This window comes from Gossypium hirsutum, chromosome D04, assembly GCF_007990345.1.
Source record: "Gossypium hirsutum isolate 1008001.06 chromosome D04, Gossypium_hirsutum_v2.1, whole genome shotgun sequence".
Classification (NCBI taxonomy): Eukaryota; Viridiplantae; Streptophyta; class Magnoliopsida; order Malvales; family Malvaceae; genus Gossypium; species Gossypium hirsutum.
Genome location: NC_053440.1, coordinates 50,471,579 through 50,493,982, shown reverse-complemented (window position 1 = coordinate 50,493,982; position 22,404 = coordinate 50,471,579). Strand labels below are relative to the sequence as shown.

Here is a 22,404-nt window from a genome sequence, read left to right as displayed (position 1 = left end):
GGGTTGTTCATCTCAATCACGGTAATGGCGTCTTTGAAGCATGAAATTTCGTTGTTGGATCGCAACACCAAATTCGCGTTGTGGCAGATAAAGATACAGGCAGTTCTTGCACAGATGGACTTAGAGGAAGCTCTGTTAGGGGTAGATAAGATGCCTTCAACATTAACGGAGGAAGAGAAGAAGCGCAATGATCGAAAGACGTTAACACAGTTACATCTACATTTGCCTAGCGAAATTTTACAGGATGTGATGAATGAGAAGACCGCGCTAGATTATGGAAAAGGTTGGAACAAATATGTATGTCAAAAACTCTAACTAGCAAGCTGCATATGAAGCAGCGTCTTTATGCTTATCGTTTGGAGGAAGATGCGTCTGTGCACAAACACTTAACAGTGTTTAAAGAAATTCTCTCAAACTTGGAGGTCATGGAGGTTTAGTATGATAAAGAAGATCTAGGGTTGATTCTACTTTGTTCGTTGCCCCCGTCTTATTAAACCTTTAGAGATACAATTTTATATAGCCATGAGTCTCTCACAGTTTATGAGGTTTATCATTCTTTAACCTCGTATGATAAGATGAAGCATCTTGTGGTTAAAACCGACTCTCAGAAAAATGGTCTCATTGTTCGTGAGAGACAAGATTGGAATGCTGCTAATGATCGTGGAAGGACACAGGAACGGAATCCTCGCGGTAAATCTAAAGGTAGATCAAAGTCTTCAAACAGAGGTAAAACTTGTAACTTCTGCAAGAATAAAGGGCACATTAAATCTGAGTGTTGTAAGCTACAAAACAAGATCAAAAGGGAGGTTGCGAATCAAAATGGAAAACAACCAGAAAATTTTGGTAAAGCTGATGTTGTACAAGACTACAGCAATGGTGAACTTCTAGTCGCTTCTGTCAACAATTCTAAAGTGAGCAAGGAGTGAATCCTTCATTCGGACTGTACCTTCCACATGACTCCCAATCGAGATTGGTTTACAACTTACAAAACAATGTCTGAAGGTGTTGTTTTGATGGGTAATAATGCTTCATGTAGAATTGTAGGTGTTGGAACAATTAAGTTAAGATATTTAATGGAGTTATCAAAACACTTAGTGACATACGACATGTTCCAGAATTGAAGAGAAATTTAATTTCGTTGAGTACTCTTGATTCAAAAAGGTACAAATACACAGCTGAAAGTGGGGTTTTGAAGATTTCCAAAGGTTCCCTCGCTGTGATGAAAGCGTAGAGAAAGACTGCCAAGTTATATGTTTTGTAGGGTTCTACTGTTACTAGTGATACAGTTGCCACATCCTCTTCCTTGTCAGATGATGATATTACTAAACTTTGGCATATGTGTTTAAGGCATATGAGTGAGAATGGCATGGCAGAATTGAGCAAAAGAGGACTTCTTGATGGGCAAGGAATTTGCAAACTGAAGTTCTGTGAGCACTGTATTTTTAGGAAGCAAAAGAGAGTTCGATTCACTAGAGGAATCTATAACACGAAGGAAATGTTGGAGTATATTCATTCTGATCTGTGGGGGCCATCCAGAGTGCCTTCGAGAGGTGGAGCTAATTATATGTTAAATTTTATTGATGATTTTCCAGAAAAGTGTGGGTGTTCTTCCTGAAGCAAAAAAACGATGTATTTTCTGCATTTAAGTCTTGGAAAACTATGATTGAAAAACAGACGGGAAAACAAATAAAATACCTCCGCACAGCAATGGCTTAGAGTTCTGTTCTGATGAGTTTAATAAACTATGCAAGTCAAAAGGGATAGTGAGACACTTGACAGTTCATCATACTCCACAACAAAACGGTGTTGCAGAATGATGAACAGGACAATCATAGAGAAGGTTCAATGTATGTTGTCAAATGGCAACTTACCAAAGTCATTTTGGGCCGAAGCAACCTCTACTGCATGTTTTTTAATCAACCGATCTCCATCCGTTGCCATTGAAAAAAGACTCCACAAGAGGTATGGTATGGTAATCCTGCTGACTATTCTGATTTAAAAATCTTTGGGTGTCCTGCGTATGCTCATGTTGATAATAGAAAATTGGAACTAAGATCCATTAAATGTGTTTTTCTTGGTTATAAAGCTAGTGTAAAAAGGTATAAGTTATGGTGTCCTGAAAATAGAAAAGTTGTGATTAGCAAATATGTTGTTTTTAATGAAACTACTATGCTACCTAACTTTTCTCTTAAAGACTCTTTCAATAAAGAAAATCAAAATCAGGTGGAGCATCAGATTAATCCAGAATCTACAACAGAGTCGACTCCTCAAGCTAGTACAAAAATTTAGAAAAGAGTTGCTTCTTCACCACAATACTCTATCGCCAAAAACAGAACTAGAAGAGAAATTAAACCTCCAAAGAAGTATGCCGAGGCTGAGCTAGTTACTTATGCTTTAAATGTGGTTGAAGATATAGATGCAAACCAAGAGCCATCTAATTATTCTAATGCGGTTAGCTGTGAAGACTCAGAAAAGTGGATATTTGCTATACAAGAGGAGATAGAATCTCTCCACAAAAACAAAACATGGGATCTTATGAAACTTTTTAAAGGTAAAAAGGTTGTTCAATGTAAATAGGTGTTTAAAAAGAAAAAAGGGACTCCAAGAGTTAAAAAACTCAGATATAAAGCAAGGCTTGTTGCAAAGGGTTACAATCAAATTCCAGGAGTGGACTTCACAGATGTGTTCTCCCTAGTTGTGAAGCATAGTTCGATTCGAGCTTTGCTTGGTATTGTGGCCATGCATGATTTGGAGCTTGAGCAGTTAGACGTAAAAACTGCATTTTTGCATGGAGAACTTGAGAAGAATATTTACATGTAACAACCATAGGGTTTCACAGTCTTAGAAAAAGAGGACTATGTTTGCTTGCTGAAAAAGTTCCTTTACGATTTGAAACAGTCACCAAGGCAGTGGTACAAGAGGTTTGATTTTTTTATGACTTCTCATGATTTCAAAAGAAGTAGTTTTGACAGTTGTGTTTACTTTAAGAAAAATAGTGATGGTTCTTTTGTGTATCTACTCCTTTATGTTGATGACATGTTAATAGCAGCGAAAGATAAAGGAGAGATAAGAAAGGTCAAAGCCCAACTAAGATAAGAATTTGAGATGAAAGATTTGGGACCAGCAAAGAAGATACTTGGTATGGAGATTCTCAAAAATAGAAAAGAAAGTAAATTGTACCTAAGTCAGAAGGGGTATATTGAGAAAGTTCTTTGCAAATTCAATATGCAAAATGCTAAGCCTGCTAGTACTCCTTTAGCAGCCCATTTCAGACTTTCATCGGCTTTGTCTCCATAATCAGATTATGAGATTGAGTACATGCCACATCTTCTATACTCTAGTGCAGTGGGATCTCTCATGTATGTTATGATTTGTTCACTCCAGATTTATCATATGCAGTCAGTGCAGTTAGTAGATACGTGGCGAATCCCTGTAAAGAATATTGGAAAGCAGTTCAGTGGATTTTAAGATACTTACGAGGTACTACTGATGTTTGCTTACAGTTTGGAAGAACCAGAGATGGAGTCATTGGGTATGTTGATGCTGATTTTGCTGGAGACCTTGATAGAAGAAGATCTTTCACAGGTTATGTCTTTACAATCGGAGGTTGTGCAATCAGTTGGAAAGCCACTTTGCAAACTACAGTTGCTTTTTCTACCACTGAAGCTGAGTACATGGCGATTATTGAGGCTTGTAAAGAAGTTATTTGGTTGAAGGGACTCTTTAGTGAACTCAATGAAGACCTTCAAATCAATACAGTATTTTGTGACAATCAGAGTGCCATCTTCCTTACAAAAGATCAAATGTTTCATGAGAGAACAAAACACATTGACGTTTGGTATCATTTTGTTTGTGATATTATTGCTCGTGGCGATATTGTTGTGAACAAAATTAGTACTCATGAAAACCTTGCAGATATGATGACTAAGTCACTTCCTATAACCAAGTTTGAGCATTGCTTAGACTTGGTTGGTGTTCATTGTTGAAATTAAACCCTTAAGGGGTTTTATGGAAGAGGTGGAGAACTTGTTCATTGAGAGTTTGCGATGAAGAACTTGTTCATTAAGAATTCGTGTCAAGGTGGAGATTGTTAGAATTAAGTGACACGAATCCTTATTTAAATAAAATATAGTGGTAAAATAAAATAAAAGTAGAATCCCTATAGAATTATACTTCTTTTATTTTATTTTAGAATAAGGTTTTTTAAACATTAATCAACTTCATCTATTTGATATTGATTAGAATAAAGTGTTTCAATCTTACTAGACTCCTATTAGAATATGGTTTTACAAGCCTATAAATAGACATAGTCTACTCCTCTTGTATTTATTCGAATTCGACATAGTGAATTTTCTTCTTCTCTGCCCGTGGTTTTTTCCCAAAAGGGTTTCCACGTAAAAATTTGTGTGTTCTTTATTTTTATTTCTCTTTTCTTTGTGATATATTGCCATTACCGATATTCTATTTTTTACAAACTCAAATAATTGATTTTTAATAATTGTGTACAAAACTCAAATTTCTTTTGATTATATAATCTTGAATCTTTCATGCTAAGCTAAAGGCAAAAAAAATCCTTGTAATTAATTAATTTTATCTTTCATGCCAAACAAAACCTAAATTTTTTCTCATTACTTCATTACTAAACTTGTTGAAGAGATGAAATATAACCAAGGTATATCTTTTTGATCATAGGTTGAATCGATCATCATCAGAAGAATTAGGCCAAAAATTAGGATACATTCTGAGAAAATAAAACTTCCATCGAAGAGAAGCAAATGAAAGGCTTTTATAAAAATTCTCGTAGAATCAAGAATGAAGTTTTCATTCTGTACATGCCAGATCATGAATTAGTAACTGCATTACCCAAGTGAAGAACAAACGATTAATTTGATTAATTGTAATGATTTTTCTTTGCTTTTAGTTTAGAATGGAAGATTCGAGATCATATAATCAAAAGAAATTTTTTCATAGACAATTATTAAATATGAGTTAATTTTGTTAAAGATAATGTAGAAACATAAAATAAAATAAAATATTAAAATTTATAAGGAGATTAAATTAATTAAAATAATTAATTTCAATGTTATAGTAACAAATCAGTTGACATTATCAAGGGATAAAAAAATTTCTACAATTTATTTAATTGGTTTTGATGTTTTAAAATTTAAATTTTCAATAATGAATAGAAGAAATTTAAAATTTTTGGTAATGAAATAAATAAGTACAATTTGACACCTTTTTAATACATTGTTTTAGTTTTTACTGCTTTTTTCATTTTAATTCTTAATTTTTTTTACTCCTCCGATCAATACTTTAAAAAATATATTTTATGGGGTGACTAAAATGAAAGTGATCTGGAAGTTTAAGCGACCAAAATGCAAGTGTAAACATGATATGACATATATAAGCAACCACCATTAGAGGTTTAACGTTTGGACGACTAAAATGAAAACATCCTAAAAGTTAGATGATGAAATTGCAAAAATTTCTTTTTGGATGAGTAATTTTTTTTTGGCACACTTTAACCAAACAAGAGAGACTAGAATTCCTTTCCTTTACTTTTGTTTATAAATTTTAAAGTATCCATAATATTTTATTTCCTTTCCTTTAATCTTCCCCTATTTTTCTTTTCTTTTCCTTTTCTTTCCTTTAATTAAATTTATTCAAATATAAGGTGAATGCATATGTAATAGTTGTTTCAGATCTCACATTCCCAGAGCTCATAATGAAGTTGCAGACTTTATGGCTAAACATGCGCTCCAAGTTTCACAAGTATTCAGGTGTTCTCCATCCCTCCTCAAGTTATACGGGGATTGATTCAAAAGGACAATTTGAGTTTTGATTTATGATTTTATTGTAATCGCTTAGAGTGTTGTTTATTATTTACTAAAAAAACTAAGTTGTTACGGATCAACTTAATGTATATTTTGATAACGTGAAATTTTCAATACATTAAAAAAACAGTTTGTGGTCATTTGTGTTAACTTGTGTATATTGAAGAAAAAGATGTTGAATGAAATAAGAAGTCGAAAGGCACTTATCATTAATATAAAAGATGTTACAACCCCGAGTTAATGGATATAGGTATTCATCACTTGGATATAGTCTGGATTCGAGTCACATTAATTATATTTATTGTTCAGACTTTATTTTGTTAATATAATTAATCAAAAACAATTATATAAAAGATGTTAAATCGAAAATATTATACCCTTATGATTTTTATGTAGAATTATTCAAAATTATATAATATTTTATTTAGAAGTTGGCAAAACCAGGGTTTCTACGTATGGAAGGTATAGCTGTCCTTATTATGAACCTAGAAGATATTCTCGTCTGTTAAAAAAAAAATTCAAATCTGTACTTATATATATTATTGATAGATTATAGATTTATCTCCCACTTATCGCTCTCATATATTTTAAATTTATAAAATTGGAAATAATGTCGCCATTCTTCAATTATAGAAATAATATTATTATTGATAGATTATAAAAATGACTGAATTATCAATATACGTTGAAAAAAAAACTCAAAATTATATATGAACTTTGATTTAATATGTAGTTATATATATGAATTTTAATTTGGTGTAATTATATACTTGAAACACTAATTGTGATTTAAATATATACTTGAAACTTTAATTTTGATTTAACCATACACATTTAAAGAAATAAATACATTAATTTATTTTTATATTGGATAAATATAATTATTTATTTATGCAATATATAAATATAAAATGATGTTATATCAATAATTGTGTTAATAATTTACAAGAATTGGATCGAATCAAAATTTCATATATAAAATTGCATAAAATCAAAATTCATGCATACAATTGCACATTGAACCATAGTTCATGTATAATTTTGGTATTTATCCCAAAGAAAAAATTTAAGTAAATGTGCTTATTTTTAATAAAAACAATTTATCGCTTTATGCTATTTTTGGAGAGATAAAGGAAAACACGTCCTAAAGGGCGTGCTTTCAGCCACGTCAGTTGAAAACCCATCCTACAAGATGCGTTTCTTGTAACACCCCATGCCCGGCTTAGACGTTAAGATCGAGTCTGGAGAGCTACATCAAATTGTTTAAGAAAAATCCAGCCTTAACTATTAAAATTTATTAACCGAAAACATTTAAACAATTAAGTCATTAAGGTAATTCAAACTTAAATACTGTAATCCGAAAGAACATGCGATTGTGTAAGTTTATATAAACGACGAAAATAATAAAAAAATGAGAGATGACCGAGCTCCTGACACACCGAGCCTCTTAAGTCGATGGGTTACCTACAAATCAGCCAACAAACAAAATGAGTATAACTCAATGTGTAACCAACGTACAGAATTGAATCATAAGTATGTATAAAATCTATAGGGATTCATTCTCTTTATTCAAACATTTCTTAGTTTCGAATATGAAGTCAGAACAGATCAGATCAGATACAGATGCATTTTCCTACCTTCATCTGCTACACACCATCTCCGACCATCCCAACACACCATATAGGGTATTAAATACTCATCCAACCCTACACACCATATAGTGTCGGTATAACACATTTCAAAATTAATACAGGCTAGCTGTCAGATCAATACGCGATAAACCGCCAGAATCAGATACAGAATTGTGGCTCAGCCACTCAATTCGGTAGATCATTAAACTGCCAACACTTCCTTTTTTATATCATTCCCACCCCATGCAGATACAGATTACAGATGTCAGATATTAAGGATGCACATACAGTTTATCCAAACACAATTCATTATCAGATAATACAGATCATTCAACAGTTATCACATCAATGATACATACAATAATTGATTATTCAACTTCAGAATATCATATATCAAATAATACAGTCTAATTCAGATCATTTTGACCCTACAGAAGGCCTACATTCGATGCGAACAACGCTAACGACCCTAGGGAAAATTTCAGTATTTTGGATATTTATAAAATTTAATTAGAACATATAAATTATATTTTAGATATTTAAATAAAACCATTAAATTTTGTAATTAAATATTAACATATTTGTATTATTTTAAAAAATAATATTGCGAAATAACAGGTTTCTTCCTTCTTTGCAGAGAAAAAGAATAAGGGAAAGGGATGATGGATGAAAAAGTAATTAAGCACTCAAAATGCTTTTGGGAGAAGAAAAGCTAAAATTTTTAGCTTCTCTATTTGGCCAAAAGTGCTTTTGAAAAGCAAAAATTTCATCCAAAAATTGCTTGTTTAGCACAATTTTCTTCCAAAAGTGTTTTTTCACAACATTGCTAAATACAGCCTAACTAGCATTAGATCTCTACATATGATGGGGTTTTTAATTTTTAATTAAAAATTAATTAATTAATTTTAAAATTATTTTTATTAAATAATAGTAATTATTTAATCAAAATTTTTATTTATAAATGGAATAATATTAATATATTTTAATTATGAAATTAAATTTATAATAATTATTTAAATATTGAGTACTAAGTTTCTTAAAAGTAGTCACTATTACTTAGGAAAGTTAAATTAAATTGGTTTTTATAACTCATGAGTTTTTCTGAAAATAGACTAAATTTTCTTCCAAAATAAATAAATGTTTTAAATTAACTATTTTATAAATCCCGATCGTACTATGCCATCTCGGTGGTCGATGTAATCTCCCGAATTTGAGTCTAACGTCTAAGCCAGGTTGGGGAGGTTACATTTGGTGGTATCAAAGCTACAGGTTTACAAAACTCGAGCTGTGGAAATATAAATGAATCTGCATGCATGTCATAGAAAGGGGTATTTCGGGAAAAATCATGACACAAGTTCTTGAAAAATTGATTTTCTACAGAAAATTGAATCTGAGGCTCCGATGTCGGTCCTACTTTAGTTACTATTACTCTTGAAACTTTAGATAAATTATGATCATTAGACTATAAAGTACGTAGGAAATAACTAATGTCTGAACTTTTTATTTGAAAACTATAGAATACCTTAGACTCAGAGAAACGATAAGTGTTTTTGTTAAAATTGGGAATTTGGGGTAAAGGAAACTGTTAGTGAAGTTACCAAAATGCAACCTGTGATAGTGAATATGATTTTCAAGAAAAGCAGTAGGAAGTATAGGGAAGAGAATTATACATAGAAATCAGAGTAGCGCAACGAAAGCATAGTGGCAAATAACATACCAGTAATAGAAATTTCATAGAATAAATTTTTTTTAAGGAGGGAGAACTGTAACACTCTAAAATATAGGGGGTTAATTGTAAAGAATGACCAAGTAAATGATTAGGCTTGATGTTAAGTGTTTAGTGTCCTCTCTAAAGGTCCTAGGTTCAATCCACACTTCTCCTAATTCTTTTCTTTCTTTGTCAGCAACCTATGATCAAAACCATATTTGAATATATATTAAATGGAGTAGAAAATAATTAAGTGTGAGTAGTAGCCCAATGGTTAAGCATCATTTCTTTCTCCCTTGAATCCCAAGTTCAAGTTATGCACCCTCCCTCATTATTCTTTTAATTTTAGCAAAAAAGGGGGAAATTACCATGCAACCACCTAAGATTTTCAAACTCTACGTATTTACTCCAGTCTTTCCTAATTAGACATGGATTTTCATTTTTTTCCAACACTAAATAGGATTTTCCTTTCTTCACTTTATATTATTCTTTTTATCTTATTTTCCCTTTTCTTTTATCAAACTTTATATCTTTTTGCTGAGAATTATTTTTCTATCCTGACTCAAAATTGATTTTTGTTAACTCGTTTTCTTCATCGGTTTCATAATTTTTGATAACCACATCCTATATTTTAATCAAAATTTAGGTAAGTACTCTCATTTTGATTTGTAAGAACTCGTAAATTCTGAAATAGCATTAGATCTCGCTAATCTTTCAATTCAATTACAATCCATTATGAATTTTGTCAAAACTCTTGATAATCTTGTTTAAATCTTGGAATTCGTCATTAATTCTTGCGTAAATATCATTTGAAGGACCCGATTTATGTACCCGAACCAGATCTGAACGAGAGGGATGTCACTTGATATCCCAGAGACAAGTGTGTATTCTTTTACAAGCAAGTCAAGGCAAATCATGCTTTGGGATAGGGCCACACGGGCGTGTGGGCCACCTGTGTAGACTATATGGCCTCTCACACAAACATGTTCCCCTAAAACCCTAGGTTTTTCGATTTTCACACGACCTTAGTTTGTTACACGACCCAGCCACACGACCGTGTACCCCCTCCACACAATCTAGGGCTTCGCACACGGTCCAGCCACACGGACGTGTGTCTCCTATTTTCCATATTTTATAGTTTGGCCCATGTTTTCTAGATTTTATAGTTTTGCCCATATTTTTTAAATTTTATAGTTCTGCCCCTATTTTTTAGATTTTTACAATTTTGTCCATGTTTTTTAGATTTTACAATTTCCCCTAATTTCAAATTTTATAGTTTTGCTCTTTTTTTTTATATTACAATTTTGTCCTATTCTTTACAAATTTTAAAAATTTACCCAGAATTTTATGTTTTGCTCAAATTAGTCCCTAATTGATTCTCGCACTGTTTAATGTTTAATTTTTATTCAATTAAGCCTCTAATAATATGATTAATGCTAGAATAAACTATCTAATTGACTGAATTAATACTATATTTGCATAAATTGTGAATAATACATATGTTTATTGTATATGTATTTGTGATTGTACATACAACATGTCTTATGTTACCGTTAAAGCAAACACTTATTAAGCATGACTTTTGCTACTGAATTGATCTGTTATAAGCATTTTATTTGCTACTGTATTGAACTATTATAGGCATATTGATTGCTATCATATTGTTCTGTTAAAAGCATAATTAAATGCTACAGTATTGATCCATTTTGAGCTTGTCATATTGCATTGCATGGGGTGGGACGATATGTACAGAGAAAGAAGTGACAGTTTATTTGTAAATTTGCTGTGCACCCACATCCTAGTGGCAGGTTTCATCTGCGAATTTTTGTTTTGTATCCACAGCCTAGTGCCAGATTTTATCGTGATATTTTACTGTTACCCACAGCAGAGTTACAGGTTTTATCTGCGAATTTTGTTGCGTATCCACAATTCAATGGCAGGCTTTATCTGCAAAACTAGTGGTGGTTAAACCACAACTCGGTATGTAGGTGGTTGGAGTTTAGGGAACTCTCATTGTGGTGTGTAGCAGTGAGGTAGGAACTTTTCTGTTAAATTGAAACTGTATGACATTAATAAAGCATGTGCATACAAACTGGATTTACTGATATGACATATATATTTATATGTATACATTGTGGAAGTGGTCTGAAATATCGATATTTTGAAATTGTTATTGTGTTTTGTTCTATGCGTTGTGTTTCTGTATATTTAAGTGTTTGCATTGGTTTACTTGTGATGAAACTCACATTGAGCTTCATAGCTCACTCTCTATTTTTTCCATCTCTATAAATAACCCATCAGGGTAAGATGTGAACGCGACATATGGAGGGCTCAGAAACATTTTATTTTTATCAAAGTATTGTTAGACTTATTTTTATAATTCCTGTTATTTCAAAACTATATTGTTTTATTTATTTTGTGGCATAGGACTCATATGTAGCGTTTATTTAGCATACATAACATTTAACTTAATTTTAAAATAAGATTTTTATTTAATTAAGGCATAAAGTATAGTTTTATTAAAACCAAGTAAAAAATCACTTTTTCGCTATTAGATTGTAGATAAATTTTGAGTAATAAAAAAAATAGAAAATTAACTAAGCTTCCTTAAAAGTAGTCACCACTACTTAGGAAAGTTAAATTAAATCGATTTTTGATAACTCGTGAGTTTTTTTTTTGAAAATAGGCTAAGTTTTCTTCCAAAATAAATAAATTTTTTAAATTAATTGTTTTATAAATCTCGGTCGTACTAGGTCATCTTGACAACCGATGTAATCTTCCGAATTTGGGTCGAAACGTCTAGGCCGGGTTGGAGAGGTTACACCTTCATAATTTTTGGTATCCTTTCATAACTTTTGATACCCCGTCATAATTATTTGTAGTCTCTAATTTTTGGTGTTCTCTCATAATTTTTTGTATGCCCTCAGAATTTTGGATATCCTTTCAAAATTAAGTTTTGACAAGAGGAATTAATTTTTAGTATAAAGGTTTATTTTTGCATACTTATAATATTAATAAATTTAAAATAAAATAAAAATTAAATAAATAAAACAAAATTTATAAGACAAACTAATATTTGATAGTCTCCCAGAACTTTTGATAATCCCTCAATTTTTTGATTGATCTAATTTAATTTGTTTCATTTATTTAATTTCTCGGAATTTAAAAAATTCTCATTATATATAATTTATTTCGTACCAAATATTAGCATGAAAAAAATAAGTTAAAATTTACCAATTTTTTTCTATTACAAAATGTTAATCAAATTACTTATTACTCAAAAATAATATATTTCTTATTTCAAATCCTCATTTTGAAATCATAAAAAAACTTCTGAGACCATACCAAAAATTATGAGGAAGTATCGAAATTGTTGAGGAAGTACCAAAATTTTTTAAGGGAATACCAAAAAACATGAGGGAATACAAAAAATTGTAAGTGAATACCAAAAAATATGAGAAAGTGTCAAAAATTATGAGAGAATACCAAATAACATGAGGGGATACCAAAAATTAGGAAGCACTAAGAAAAATTAGGGAATATAAAAAATTCTAAGTACTAAAAAAAATATGAAGGGATATAAAAAATTATTAGGATTTACCAAAAATTACGAGGGGATGCCAAAAAGCTTGAGAGACTACAAAAAAAAAAATATGAGGAAGTGCCAAAAAAATGCAAGGGAATACAAAAAAAATTGTGAGGTATACCAATTTTTTGTTCGTCTTAGTAATTTTTTTTTTGTTTATTTAATTTTTCACATTTTTTTAAAATTTATCATGAATTATAATTTTTTAGTATCAAATTTTAGCATAAAAATTATAATTTAACAGTTACAATTTTTTTCCATTACAAAAATCCATTGAAATTTCTTAATATTTAAAAAATATATTTTTTATTTACTCTAAAATTATATCTCATGTCGATTCCTCTTTTCAAAATAATACCAAAAATCATGTGGAAGTTCACAAAAAAATACTAGAGAATATCAAAAATTCAGAGGAAGTACAAAAAATTTTGAGTGAACCTGAAAAAACATGAGGGGTTACAAAAACTTATGAGGGAAGGCAAAAAAAGTATGAGATGATACAAAAAAATTACGAGAGAATACTAAAGATTATGATGGGATGCCAAGTTTGGTTTGTCTTGATAATTAATTAATTTTTTTAAAGTTATCATGAAATATATTTTTTCTTTGTCAAATTTTGTCAAAAATATAATAATTTAAAAGTTATTAATTTTTTTCATTACAAAATCTCATTAAAATCTCTTAATATTTAAAAATAATATTTTTTATTCTAAAATTTTATTTTGTACCGAATCCTGATTCTGAAACCATACAAAAAAAAATTGAGAGAATACCCAAAATTATAAGGGTATACCAAAAAAATTCTAAAAAGTATAAAAAATTATAAGAAAGTACAAAAAAAATATTACGAGAGTATACTAAAAAATATGAGAAAATAATAAAAATTAGGATGGATCCAAAATTTATAAAAAATATATATATATCAATTATTATGTAAAATATAAAAAAATATGAGAATGTATGAATTATTAATTTGAAACATGTTCAAAAGATAGCCATCAATTTGTCTATTAGTTGTAAATACTATCTACGTACAAAGTATGACCCAATGGCCATGTTGTATGGCAATAGCCATTATATGAATCTACGTACAAAGTAGAACCCAACGGACAATTGGAATTACTATTAACTCCAAAATTATCAACATAATTAAATCCCAACAAACTATTAAATATTAATTCGGTTAAATATTGTATTTTAAAATTAAGAAATTTAACTTTATCGATTTTAATAGTATCTTAAAATGTACAAATAACTTTAGTCCAAAATAATTTGATTCAACATTAATTGTGTATTAAATTGAATTTATATGACTAAACATGAAATACTTGAAATAATTCCACTCTTAAACTCAAAATTGATCCAACTTGAAATAACTAAAATTTTAAAACTTAAATTAATCGGATCCAGATTGACCTAACCCAAAATTAACTAAATAGACCGTTATATCTAAACATATTTATATAAAATATGTTTGTTGCAGGAGTTAGCAAATATAATAAATATAATTGTGAGCGGTGAATAGAAAAGATAAGAGGTTATATTACTTTTTCGTCTATTAATACTTAATACAATGACCATCACCATTTAAATGTGTGAGACCTCTTTAACACTCATATTAAATGTTAAAATCTAACTTATGAATGACATTGGATATTAATACATAGTGAAGTACAACCAAGATAAGAGACGAAACTATAAAATAGCAATCATATCATTATCATTGTACGGCAATCTCTATATATTTACATTTCTGGCAGTTGTCAAACTGAACTTGTATAATTTGAGAGAAATGAATGTGCAAATGCTGCATGAATTGCCGCCCCAATGGGAAACACATCTTCATCAATGGTGAAATAAGAACTATGTGGAGGATGTATGGCTCCAATTTTCTCATTGCGAATCCCTAAGAAGAGGAATGTTCCAGGAACCTTGTCTAAGTAGAAAGCAAAGTCTTCGCTCCCCATAAACATAGGAGCTACTTTTGTGTTTTCTTCTCCTACTATCTCCCTCGATACGCGCACTACATGTTCGAACACCTTTTCATCATTGACGGTGGGAGGAATTGTAGGGTGATCTTTTCCCGAGAATTCGACCGCAGCCGAGCACCGATGTACAGCTACCTGAGCTTTAATTACCTGACAACAGCAAGTCCATGAATATTTACATCAAATTTATTAATGATTCAAATTCCATACGCATTTTTGTCACCTCTTCTATTCTGTCCCTAAGTGCATTGAATCTCTTCGTACTGAAAGCTCTAAAAGTTCCTGCTATTGTCACTGAGTCTGGGATTACATTGATTGCAGTTCCACCATGAATAATAGACACTGAGACCACCTGCAGTATCCAATAAATTACATAAAATCCAATGTCAGGCCAAGGATCATTTATTTGATTAGCTATCTCTGGACGTTGTCCGTAGAAATAGGTACACCTGAGAATCCAAAGGATCAGTTTCCCTTGAAACTATATTTTGTAGACTTATTATCGCTGTGGAAGCTGCCAAAATTGGATCAATGGCGAGATGGGGAATTGCAGCATGGCCTCCTTTGCCGGTAATTGTGGCTTTAAAGCTCCCACAGCCAGCTAGAAATTCTTTAGCTCGTGTGGCAACCACACCAGCGGGATATTGATGCACCAGATGCAACCCAAAAATGGCCTCTACCTTTTCAAGCACTGACTCTTCGATCATGTGTTTGGCTCCTTCACCGCGTTCCTCAGCTGGTTGAAATATTAGAATTACTGTTCCCTGTAATTTATAGATTGTAATTCCTTTCCTTTCTTAATTTTGAAATTTCATTTTTAGGTCAAACTCTGCAATTACTGTGTTACAGATTTAAGGTTAGTTTACTTTACTTAACTACTATTGAAAAATAATTTAAGAAGATAAAATATCAATTCTAATTATTATACTATAAAATAAAAGATTTAATGGAATGATAAAAAGATAATTTCATTAAAAAGAACTTTTTCAAAAGTCAAAATTTAAAAATTTTGAATTTTTGGTTTGGTTAAATTTCAGTTTAAAATTAAAGTTTGGTTTAAAAAGCTTTTGAAATCAAGGGTGCTTTTTAACCTCAATGGTGAACAAAGCTTTAATTTTAACGGAAATGATAGTAGTTAAATTTAATAATTAAAATGATGACTTTTGTAAGCTAATGAAACATTATATATTAGTATATTTACCAAATAAAAGAAATTAATCACAGTTTTGTTAGTACTTACGACTTAAATATTAAAATTAAAAATTACTAAATCTTAAAGTAAATATAGTGAAGAGATCACTAGCAAAATTTGACCTTAATAATATTCTTAAAATTGGAATGGAGTTTTTGTCATAATTATGCTTAACCTGTAAAGCGCATCGCAGCTTTTGCAGTATCTTTGCTGCTCCAAGCAACATTGCAACATGGGCATCGTGGGCACAAGCATGCATTTTACCGTCTACGTTGCTTTTATGCTCCCATTCCACCAATTCCTGCATGACATAAAAATAAAATACAAAGGGCAGGGCTTTGATAGTCCGATTCGAAGGCACTCCAATTAATTCCTTTCTAGTAAAGCTGAAAACATGTCAATCTCAAGCTACAAATTTGTTTTTAAACCTTTTTCTTCTTCTTTTTTTTCACTGTATGGAAAAGTAAGATCTTGCTTCCCTGATCTTCTAGTATAATATAGCCCAGCAGTATTTAGCGAAACAGCGAAAACCTGTGACTATTTACTATATATCATATAATACCATAAAATACTGATTTCTTTCAAAGGGCTAATAATTATCGGTTGTTTAACAACTAAATTTCTTTTAAAACACTGTTGATCATGGTATTACACCAAGGGAATACCACTCAAGAATCGAATTTCAAACCCAATGAGTCTATACTTCATGAGTGAACACTAAAAATTTTCTTCCAGGAAACCCTTGTGCTAGATTTTCTTAAAGGAAAGGCAAAAAGTGAAGAAAGTTGAAGAATAATAATAACAAACAAGAAAAGAAAAAAAAATCAGACCTGAATAGGTAAAGCATCCATATCAGCTCTGAGAGCAGCAAAGGGAGGAGAACCAGAGCCAATTTTAGCGACGACACCTGTGGTAGCCACAGGCCAATGATAAGGAACACCAAGCAGATCAAGTTCATGCCTAATGAGCTGGCTGGTATCAACTTCTTCATAAGCTAGTTCGGGGTACTGGTGTATCTTCCTCCTTATTCGTTTCATCCAATCCACAGTTTCTTGATCATTAGCCAGGCTAATTATCTGGTCTTTGATGGAGACGTTTGGACTAGGTGTTGCTGTTGTTGGGGTGAAAGAAGTGAAACAATCTTCATTGCAAGAGAAGCAGAGGGGAGATAGGGTTACGCAGATTAAGAAGATGTGTTGAAGAATGTGCTGCAGGGTCTTCGTGGCCATGGCCGAGGCTAAATTAGGCTGTATACGAGCGAGATAGTGATATATAAAACGGGGTGGGTGGTTAAGAATAGTGGGAATTCATTTGATATTTTTTTATAGATTTACTGTTTGACGTATTTACAGTAAATTTATTGTAGATTTTACCTTTTGTAGGCGGTGCATAAGTTTCCTTTATTTTAACTTTTTAATGCAATGGGCAAATACCACCCATTTACAGTTTCTTTAAAGGACATTCATTCAGAGTTGGTCGGGCCTCGCGTCACTATCTAATCTAATAAATTTCATGTTCTCCACGTTTTCTATTTCCACAAAGTCTGTTAAATTCCCTTTCCCTCCTCTCCTATTTATTTTCCTTTTATTGATTGTAAAATTGTTACAAAGAAAAAATGGAAAGAAACTAGTTACAATGGAAAGCCCATTAGAAAATAAAATTAAGAAACACCATGAATGTTTGACAAATTGTCAAGTTATACCATAAAAGAGCAAACTATACTTGCATCAGGCTTCCAGCCACAACCTAAAGGAGAGCAAAACAGGACTCAAGCCATACCACGGACAAACCTAACTTGTCAGGAAATAGGCAGACAGCAAACAAAGTGAACAAGCCACCTTGAATCGTTCAGCCTCTTTCTCGGCCATTGCTCCGATGGCATAGAAACAACATTACTGCCATGTAACAACAGATGTGCTAAGAACATATCAACCAAAAACGAGTTGCAAAGGGCTCGAAAAAACAAAACGCAAAAGATTTGAAAAACACAAGCGTCTATGACTCGAGAAAACCTCCTCAAGGGAGGATCCAAAGAAAAACCTTGGACACCATATTTTACCAAGAAAACATAGTCCTCTTATGCTGGAAAATGAGTGGCCAGCAAAGGAGGAGAAAAAACTGGTGGTGGAAGACGAGGAGGAGAAAGAAAACAGGAGGGCTTAAGGGAAAGGAAAGAAAGGGTGGCTGGGGGTGGTGATTAGGGGTGAGCGTTCGATGAATCGAGTGAAAAATTTTTGAGTTAATTGAGTTGACGAGCCCTATATTATCATCTTAACTTGATTTGAAATTTCTTTAAATCGAGTCGAGTGAAATGAAATTCGAGTCGAGTCGAATCAAGTGAAAATTTTCAAGTTAAATTAAAAAATTAAACATGTCAAATTAAAATATTGTTACAGTAACTAATTCCATGTTATAGCACATAAATTTGAAACTATATGTATATGAAAAAAATTTCAAAGCAAAATAATAAGAATAACTCAATTCGATTAAATCAAAATTTAATTTTTTTTTTTTCAATTTTTTAATTGAATCGAGTTTTTCTCACCCCTAGTGGAGACCAGGGAGCAGCACCACCATTTCGAAAAAGTGTTGGTCGGCAATAGGTGGTTATCTCTTCTCTTATTATCAACCATCAAGATATACAGATGATTTTGAAAGAATAGTTAAAATATAGGCATAATAATAATTTTAACCCTCAATTTTTACATCTTTAGTGAATTTGGTCATTATTCTTTTTTTTTAACTAAATTTGACCATTAACTTTTTAAAAAGAGTGAAATCGTGTTTCAACAAAAATATAGACTAAAATATTAATTTTTAATGATATTGGTGTGGCAACCCTCATGACAATCTACGTATACTTTCATGTTAACATAACACTATTTGTCTTATATGTCACATCAATAAATAATTTAAAAATTATAAAATATTTAACGAATAAAAAATTCATAAAAATTAAAAAAATTAAATACACGTAAATTACCATGCAAGTTGCCATGTTTAAAAATTCAATGTTTTAGTTAATATTTATGCTTAAAATTTAATATTTATGAAAGGTTGATGGTCAAATTTAGCTCAAACAAAAATAAGAGCCACATTAATAAAAAAATATAAATATTAAGAGTTAAATTTATCATTATAACTAAAATATAATATAAAAAATTATATAAGTATGTATATGTATCAAAGTTCATATAACCTAGATTATTAAGTTGTTACAATTTATAAAAAAAAGTAATTTATATTTCATGCATTATCAATATTTAAATCTATATATTAGCAACGTTTTCATCTAGATACATGATTTTGGGGGCTAGTTATAAGTAGAAATGACAAAATCCACTTAACCTCACTAACACTAATCCATTCTAAATGGAGATTTAAAAAAAAAATTAAATGCTTGCTTCGCTTGTCACATCTCAACTTTTAAAATTACTATTTTACCTATTCTAATTTTCTGCGTATCTTTCTTTTTATATATATTCTTAGTATATATACTAAAATCATAGGTACGTTGTTAACCTAAACCGGTTGCTAAACCTACAAAGTGTGAAAGTAACAAAGCATGAGTAAAAGTGATTGTGGAAGTGGGTACTTCAACAAAAACTATGATAAGCACAATAGACAAAAGGGGATAATAAAGTTTTTTTTTTTACGCAGTTAAATTTTTCTATATTTGCAGAGCCTAGCTCAATGAGAAGAATCTATTATCATTGAAGTGGGCAATGCAATCAAGGATCAAAGAAGTTGTCACTAAGGAAGGCACATCTGAACAGTTTTCAACCTTTACGAAGAATATGTTGGAGAAATCCTAATTTGAAAACAGTTTTCTTACACAGCGGAAAATTAAAATTTTGAAAACCGACCAGGTTTGTGATATTTATGGTGATAAATTTTAACCGAATTCGTATCTGTGTTTTCAACTTAGCAGACGTTCGTTGTTCCCAGCTTTCAACCAAATGATCTTCTTTATTATTCTCGTGCCATGAACTGCTTCGAGTGTAGGCTCGAACCAATTGAATCGAAACGCAGAACTAGAAAAAGTTTTCTCTTCTTTTGGGGTGAAAACGAAAATTCTCTCTTCTTAATAGAAATCAGTAAAATTGTTATTCCGGAAAAATATATGTAATAGTTGAGAATAAATTCTCTCTATTTTTCGACAGAATAACAATATCTCAATGTTGTGTTAATAGTTATATCGGTGTCATCTATTTATAGGAAGAGAAGGTAGAACCATTGTTGAGTTGTAAAGGTTTATTTCAAATAGAAAAATAACATCCTACTTAGAATAGGACTAGGGTGGATGGCACACCCTAATATTGCTACAAGGGTTGTCCCCCTTTCAAGTCCATGAGGGGTTTTTGGGCCTCTCTCACAACGGGTCCAATTACAAATACTTCTTAGGCCATTTTTTGACCCAATACTCTATAATGTGATCCAACTCGATTTAGTTTTTCTATTTCCCAAAATAAACTTTAATATTTATATATAAAACAATTTTCTCATCTATATTTTACCCCCAATAAAATTTTTAACGATTTTACCCCTGGTAAAATTTCGAGAAAATTGTTCAATATTTCACAACTCAATATGTTCACATTGACAAAATGATTTATTTTCATTTGTGGGCTTCAAAACAGTCCAAAAACATAAACTTATTCTTCCTATAATTTTTTAAGTAATCCATAAAGGTTGCAAATGGATCATTTTCATTTCCATTTTTGGAAACCTACATTTATTTCCAAATGATTCCATTTCTCTATTTCAGAGAAAACCATAATCATTCATGAATGTTTCTCATTTCTCTTTTCCTATTCATTCCGTTCATTTTTATTCAAACACGCAATTCATTTCTAGTTTCAACGAGCTAATAGAGGGATCGATTGAACATATGTAGTTGAAACTCAAATGATTTATAATTAAGTTCCAGCTTTTCACCTATTAATTATAAACTCATTTAGTCACGAAGTTATACCACTATAGTATCGTGACTGAGCTCTCCCCAACAACATACCATGACGAAAGTAACTACTCAGTGCTCATCTAATGACCTTGTCATAAGTGTGTTACCCTCATAGGATATCATTGATCTCTTTAAGATAATATTCATTCTCCTAATATGATCCTCTTTTGTCTCATGGTAACCATTACATCTTCCTTCATGAAAAATCAATCACTATCAAATAATGATCAAGTCATCCATCACAAAGACAGATAACCCGTTGTCACGTTTACTTTTCATCAACCATGTAATGCCAATGGAAGAATATCATTTACCCATGTTTTGGGCCATGAATTTCATTGTTTTGAATGACACTCATACTACAGAAGTCGTGCACCCAATCACCAACTTTTAGCTCATTATCTATTTGAACTCAGACTTTTACTTATATCAAAGTGTACGAGTCATGCATACATAGTCTGTCATCCTTTCAGGATTTAGGTATGTCACATTATGAACGTCACAAGTGAATAAATCCATACACAAGTTCAAGATCTATTCTGCTTGGGTCATGTCCGATGTACTGTCAGTCCAGTCATTCACATTCATGTCTCTATCTTCTCGGAGTCATCCACTCCAATGCCCAAGACAAGGCATCTCCCCAATTAGATTTGATAGATGACATATTAGTTTTTTAATCAGTTTGCTGATTTCTGATTAAACTAAGGACATGTTTAGGTTTCTCTATTGATACAAGTTACATTTCTATACTACAACCCGACCACGTAATATTGCTTAGTATTAGTTAAGCATTTAGACAACCAATGAGTGACATTTGTTTTCATTTTGCTTTACGTGAAAAAACCATTTGAGGAAAATAATACAAAGTATATTAATCGTAATCAATGAATTTTTTATTAACCAATCTGTTAGAAAAATTACAAGTGTATATTGACGAAAATACTACACTTAAGGCACTAGATCCAATAGTCTCCCACTTGCCCTAGTGAAGTAGATGAGTCATGTTTCGTATTCTTATGCCCTTCCATATGTTTCCCAAAGAGCTCTCTAGCTATAAGAGTCTTGGCTAAAAAAATCTCTGGGTTTTGTCCTTATATACGATTTTTGACTACGTCTACCATTATGTCAAACACTACTGTCTCCCTTATGTGTTTTGTGTTTATGTGTTTATGTCAAACACTACATTGCCATAGTTTTTTCCATACCTCATATTCAGCCCTCCATAGTGAAGTTAGCAGTGCAACCCTGCTTGATACTTATTCACACTATGGACCCACTGTCTAGGAAAAAAATAGCTTGATGTCGAATTTCTTGAATCTCGGTACGTTTGGAAGTCAGAATTAGTATATCTAATAGGGGTAAGATCCCCTCCAAAATACACAAGCATATAATTCCTTGTTCTCCGTAAATACTTAGTATATCCTTAACTGTTTGCTAGTGCCTTGGTCCTGGATTCACCTGATATTGACTTACCAACCCCACTTCAAAATAGATATTTAAGT

The 22,404-nt window shown here is 31.4% G+C and overlaps 1 protein-coding gene across 1 annotated transcript; it reads right to left on the bottom strand.

Annotated features, from left to right (window-relative positions):
- Positions 1-14,297: 14,297 nt before the first annotated feature.
- Positions 14,298-17,214, bottom strand: LOC107899008 (IAA-amino acid hydrolase ILR1-like 1). Its single transcript, XM_016824596.2, has 5 exons — positions 16,770-17,214; positions 16,115-16,240; positions 15,197-15,511; positions 14,971-15,099; positions 14,298-14,897 (listed from the first exon to the last, which is right to left on the bottom strand). Exons 1-5 carry the CDS (start codon positions 17,166-17,168, stop codon positions 14,523-14,525), a joined length of 1,344 nt encoding a protein of 447 aa, XP_016680085.2. The 5' UTR covers positions 17,169-17,214; the 3' UTR covers positions 14,298-14,522.
- Positions 17,215-22,404: the final 5,190 nt, after the last annotated feature.

What these genes read in the sequence shown, in the direction of transcription:
- LOC107899008 (XM_016824596.2), bottom strand. Translation starts at nt 17,168, where the DNA reads ATGGCCACGAAGACCCTGCAGCACATTCTTCAACACATCTTCTTAATC. An exon ending in TGGATGCTTTACCTATTCAG is followed by an intron (nt 16,241 to 16,769) that starts GTCTGATTTTTT and finishes TATGTCATGCAG; the next exon opens with GAATTGGTGGAATGGGAGCA. An exon ending in AGCTGCGATGCGCTTTACAG is followed by an intron (nt 15,512 to 16,114) that starts GTTAAGCATAAT and finishes TATAAATTACAG; the next exon opens with GGAACAGTAATTCTAATATT.